This window comes from Gossypium hirsutum, chromosome D07 (assembly GCF_007990345.1).
Source record: "Gossypium hirsutum isolate 1008001.06 chromosome D07, Gossypium_hirsutum_v2.1, whole genome shotgun sequence".
Lineage (NCBI taxonomy): Eukaryota > Viridiplantae > Streptophyta > Magnoliopsida > Malvales > Malvaceae > Gossypium > Gossypium hirsutum.
Genome location: NC_053443.1, coordinates 36,739,479 through 36,745,878, shown reverse-complemented (window position 1 = coordinate 36,745,878; position 6,400 = coordinate 36,739,479). Strand labels below are relative to the sequence as shown.

Genomic DNA, 6,400 nt, shown 5'->3' with positions numbered 1-6,400 from the left:
TACGTCATAAACTCTATTCTTTATTATTTTATTTTCTTTTCTTTTAACACCAAAAGTTTTATTTATTTTTCGAAAAATATTTTTCCTGTTCTTCAAAACTCACTCTTTTTCCTTTGTTTTTTTTTTGGCTTATAAAGTATAGTACCTCATTTCTCAATTGAACTCAACATAAAGCAATTTTATTTTTATTTTAGTTTCTGTTTGCTAGTAATTTATTCATAGTTGATTATATATATATCTTAAAAAACCATCTCTTTATTGATTTCTTTCACCAATCCTACCTTAACCCCATTTTGTTTATTTTAATGTTCTTTTTGTCTAGATTTTCTTCCCTAATCTTTTTCATTGATGACTTTTAATATTTTTTATTTGGTAATAGGTGCAATAGAGCAAATTTTTAATTCGAGCAAACAAAAAAATAAATGGTGAATATCGACATTGATGGGATCTTGAAGGAGCTTCGAAATGATGTTTGTATCGCCAAAAACAAAATTGTTTGCACTCTGGGTTTGACATTGCGATCGGCACCCATGATTGAGAAGCTACTAAGGGCAGGCATGAACGTTGCTTGCTTCAATTTCTCCCGTAGGCAGCCATGAACATCACCAGGAGACCTTGAACAATTTCGAAAAATTTTATTATTTTATTTATTTTTAGTGTTAAAGGGGAATAAAATAAAATAATAAACAATGGGGGTTATGAAGCAATTTACGCCGCGAGATGGCACCCTTAAAGCTTTCTTTTTCAGCTGCTAACTAATATGGGAAATTTACATATTAGGTTCCTGAATATTTTAGGTCATCACATTTCAGCTTGGTGCCGCTAATTTGTCATGTGGCACCATCAAAACACTGTAGCAAATGCCTATTTTCGTAATTAATCTGCCTTCTGTACCTTCTTCGTATTTAATTATTATTTTTATATTACTTGAGTAAAAACCTATTTACATATAATTTTATATTATTAACGTATTTAAATTTATATATATTTAAATGATAAATAATAAAATAAACAAACCAAATCCTATTTATTATTTTAATTCTATAATTTGAATTTCTAAAATAGGATTTTAGAAATAGAGATAGGGATACGAATATGGTAGATACCTACGATACGATTAATGAAGGTGAAATAGAATCTCTCTACAAAAGCATATTTTTTTTATCACCGTAAAAATAAAATATTTTGTTGTGAATGGACAAGATATTAAGGAATTGTCCATATGTAAAATCATATTTCTTGATATGGGCCTTTTCCACATAAAAAGGAAATCTTTTGTTACAATAGAAGCAGAAGTGATGTGAATTATTCAAGAATCGAAGTCAATTTGCTTTATAAAAAAGTATCAATGAACTTCTATAAAATGATTTCACGAGATTCAACCAACTGTCTTGATCATGGGATATAATTGAGAATTAGGAATCCATGTTATTAAAAGATTTCTTGCAATTATTTTTAGCATGTCAATCATCCACTTTGGTACCTTATTGACCAAAAATGATGATCTTATTCTTCTATTGATCAAGAATTTCGATTTCTGAAAAGTATTATAATTATCAAATAAGAAAAGTTTTAAAATTTTCAAATGAAACATTTGAAGAGTATGACCTAGGTTTATTTTAGCATTTTGTGTTTCAATATAAAATTTGAATTGATATTCCCACGATGTCTTGGATTATTGGTTGCTTGTAGATTTAGGTACAATATTTAGGCTCACATATTTTAATTTCGTTGTTTAGATATTAGATTTTAGGAACTTAGGATCAATTTAAAATATTATAGGTTTGGTTTAGGTTTTTATTAGAATTTGGGATTTTATTTTAAGATTTTTTAAAAGCTTTTTTCAATTAGATTTTGGATACTTGAAGTTAGGTTTCTAATATTAGATTTTTAAGCTTTTAGGTTCTACTATTCTTTTAAAGAATTTTAAACTTCCAAGCTTTTAGATTTTTTTATTTTGATTTTTAAAAATTTTTAATACTGTATATTGTAACTTACTCAAATAATTATAAAAATAATTTAATTTTAAATTTTTAAAATATTGCCACTAACATAAAGTATATATGACATATTATATATATCATATATTACTATTTAATTACTACGTCATCTACATCAACAGTTAATAATATAAATAAATGAAAAACTATTTTAAAAATAGTATAAGAATGAATTAAAAAAAAAAGCATAAAGCACATAATTCAAAAACTTCGAATACGTGCGTACAAGTAACCAACGAAAACTAGTGTTTCAGCCGCTGCATTACAAGCCTAAAGGGACTATTTCTATTAATTTTCTTGGGGTCGAAACCAAAGGGAATCGGATAATGCTAAACTTTTTATTCGTATAAATAACAAATTATTTTATATTTATATAAATTTTAATAATTTAAAAACTTTATATTCATACTTTGATTATTGATATATATATTTTTAAATGTGGTCAGGGATGGTTCATGCATGTGCTTGCCTTGGTTTGCCACTGATGTCATATAGTCATGGAAAAGCGCCAAAGATACATTTATACATTATAGAAAAAAATAGATATATAGCTGCAAGGGACGGGGCGCAAGATAGTGGAAATAGTTAAATACTTCAATGTAAAATGGAAATCATTATTATTACATTCACAAATATGTACTTATTTTTAAAATTATATGAGTTTAGTTTCAAATTAGAGAGATGTATTATGGGGGGAATCTCTCAGCATGTGCCACTACATGACACATCATAGGCCCCTTTTGTCACTCGACTTTAGGCCAATTTTATTCAACTTTAGAGCAGTGGAAAAAGCAACGATGAGATGACTTTTTTTTCTTTTTTTCTTTTCCCATTATCTTTTTTTTAGGTGCAAGACTTGAGTGGTTCAACTACCAATCCTATGCAACGCTTTAGGACATTCAGAGAAAAAAAAGGCTATATAAATTGATTAAGCACCCACTTATCTTTGCTTTGGCCATGAAAATTCAATCCAAGCTTGGAAGAAGAATTCAGAAAAAATGTACGAAAAATAGTTAAATGGTTGCAAACTATTGTTTTCATTATTATAATGTCACAATTTATAATGCCGGTGAGTTGGGAGAAAGACAAATCCCTGAGCACTGCACATGCATATATAATAAAAATAAAAAACTAAAAAACCAAGGTTTGAAACAGATTCATATCGTTGAATACTTGTTTATTGCCAGGCATCAGATAATTTTAATTATCTGTACTGATGGTGGTTGAGCTTTTTTTCTTTTTTCTTTTCCTTGATATTGTATATTTCTCCAATTTGTTTGATGAACTCCTTCAAATTTCATCACTTGTATTTTGCAAACATAAATTCATATCTAAAGTTGCTAAATTTGGATTGGATATTAACAACATTCATAAATTACAATGAGATGCATGAAGGTAAGAAATAAATGTAGATTCAACAAGTACAAACATACATTGAAATATATAGACTTTTTGATTTGCAGCAATTTTCAGAAATCAAGAAGGGGTGTTGATCCAATTGAAGCTTCCCGCATGAACAACTGTTTGAAACCAATGAGGAATTCCCTGAAATACAAGATCCGTAAATTTCCCTTTCTTGGGATCATAGGAGACTATAACCCTGTTCTTATACTCCAACAGGATTTCACCGTTGTCTAGTAAGCAAAGAAATCGAACAACTTTACCATTTGAAGGATTCTTCCATATCTTCAATGGCCTATCTCGGACCAAATTTTGTTTCAAACATTTCGGCATATAAGCTCCAATGCTGAACTCTTTTATCCAAGACTCCTTCACATTATAATCCTTCATAACCCATATCTCCAATTTCCCATAATTCCCATAAACAGCTGCTGCAAGAAAACCTCTTAAAACACACAAATGGAAGTTACACCTGTTTAGGCCACCGCAATCAGGTTTCGGGACCTCCCGGAATTGTTCGTCCTCTAAGTCAAATGACATAAGGCGGCGAGCTGGGTAATATCTCCGGGGCCTACTCACCCAATGAAGCCTTCCGTTAACCAAAGCCTCAGAGGGTCGCCTTATGAGCTGGTACGCTACTTTCCCTAGACTCCTCCATGCAGAGGTTCCAAGGGTGAATACCTGAACATCTGATTGAGGATAAACCACTCTTCGGGCACGGCTGTAGCTACTACTACTAGTGTTCCTATAATAAACTATCTTAACTACCTTGTATTGCTTCGTTTTCTGATGGAATCCGAACCCGAACACTACTTCCTGATCTGAATATTGTCTAGACTTTGGCAGCTCCATGAAATCCATGGTGAAAGGGTTGTAAACATAAAGTGCCTCGTTGTATAATGAATCAGACAAGCATAATAAACCATTGCATGTTCCAACTACATCGAATTCAGGCAACGATGTCTGGAAAGGCACATATAATCTTTTTACCTTGTCCTTATCGTGATTGTGAACCGATAAATCAACGAAATAGAGCTGGTTTCGGATGGGAAAATCGCAGTGAAGGATGAGGCATGGATTAGTGGTCGGAGCTTTCCAGGAAAGTTGCATATCAGCAAGGAGAGGATCTTGAGCTAAAGCACGCCATCCTTTGCATACGAACTTGAATTGCACCAAAGATGTTATCGGCAACCTTGACAGTATGTCGACGATGATTTCATGGGGAAGGGTTTCCATCTCAGTTGTCGTCTGCTGTCCAACACCACGATCATCTTCAAGCATGGTTTTCCTTCTTTTTGCAACCCTCTCATCGTCTAAATCCATAGTTAGTAAGAGATTCACAACACACATGGGTTGCAAAATAGTGGGTTTTTAGGGAGATGATCAAAATGGAAGGTTGAAGATAAACATGGTAGACTTTTTATAAGATCAAACGAATAATAATATAAAAATAAAAATAAATAAAAAGGAGAGAGAGAGAGACGGCAACCACAAGGAAATTGAATAGTGTTTGTATGGAAACTATCATTGAATATAGGCTCTCCCTAGCCTTATTGAAAGGTTTGATTTTTTATTTTTTCTTCCTTTGATTAATGGGACAAAGTTATAAAGAAATTGATGGACATAACAATCTGCACCGTCCAATTAAGCATATAGATTGCTGAAATATGAATGTAGAAAAAGCAAAGTTTATGAATAAATTCCATGGCTATGCAAAGATGGCCCTACTGATAGTGACCTTGCAACATTCAATCTTCAATAATCAGATCAAAATATTAGACAAAAACCAAAACTTTTTATATATATATATTCGATTTTTTGGATTGGGTTTAGTTTAGTTGATGATAAAATAATATTAAATATGGTATTCAACTGGTGTAAAATTTGAATGTAGTAATCCTTTCTTTTATTTTGAACTACTACCTTTTAGGTATATACATATAATATATAAATAAACTTATTTAATTATAAATCTCCAAAAACAAATACAAAATAAGAGACCGAAGACGATAAATTCAAGGTAAAAAATAAACAAAGATATAAAACCAAAAAACAAAATGGCTTGATTTTATGGAACGTGAGAAATAAAAACCAAGAAATTTTGGTGCAAGTAAACCAATAGAGAAACGAGCCTGTAAAGTTCCCATAACTTTCTACTTTATTTTGTGTTTTTGTTATGAAGTCTAGAAAGAGAGAAAAAAAAGCTGAAAGCACTAAATTAATGGAAAAAGAAAAAAAAGAGTTGGATTCTAGAGTTTGAAACATGTTGGGGAATTAGCTTCTTCAAATATTACATTAGGTATATATATATTGTAAAATTGATTTGAATGAGTTTTTTTTTTTAACATGTTCTAGGAGTAAACAAGTTGCGTAAAGAAAGCTATGCTAATAAGGAAAGAAGAAAATACAATAACATTTAGGGGTGAGCATTCGATCGAATCGAATCGAATCGAAAATTTTCGAGTTAATCGAGTTTTCGAATCTCATTTTATCATCCTAACTTTATTTGAAGTTTTCTCGAATCGAGTCGAGTGAGATGGAATTCGAATCGAATCGGATCCGAATCGAATCGAATATATTTGTTCGAGTTAAATTTTAAAAAATAATTTTGGGTCCTTGTAACCATTGTCACCCATTGTAATAAAATTTGTCCACCTTAATCAAAATTTTTATTAACTTTCATCACTTCATAATTTATTTATTAATTTTTTATATATTGGTTAGCTTCTTTGATTGCTTAGTTGTTTCAATTATCTTCAGATTCTTGTCACTATGTATTTTAGAATTAAAAATATATTAAATGTAAAAATATGATTTTTTTAATAAAAGTTATTTTAAAAATAAAATGTGAAATTGATACCAATATAAAATTTTAACACGAATATTTTATGGCATAATTAATAATTCAATTTCAATTTTAATAAAATTCAATTTTATGACTAAACAATTCAATAATATAAATAATATAAAACGTGAAATTTAATTTAATAATATAAATA

The 6,400-nt window shown here is 30.1% G+C and overlaps 1 protein-coding gene across 1 annotated transcript; it reads right to left on the bottom strand.

Annotated features, from left to right (window-relative positions):
* Positions 1-3,324: 3,324 nt before the first annotated feature.
* On the bottom strand, positions 3,325-4,972 carry LOC107954701 (F-box protein At3g07870). Its single transcript, XM_016890336.2, has one exon. The coding sequence runs from the start codon at positions 4,749-4,751 to the stop codon at positions 3,477-3,479; it is 1,275 nt and encodes a 424-aa protein (XP_016745825.1). The 5' UTR covers positions 4,752-4,972; the 3' UTR covers positions 3,325-3,476.
* Between the last annotated feature and the right edge of the window lie 1,428 nt (positions 4,973-6,400).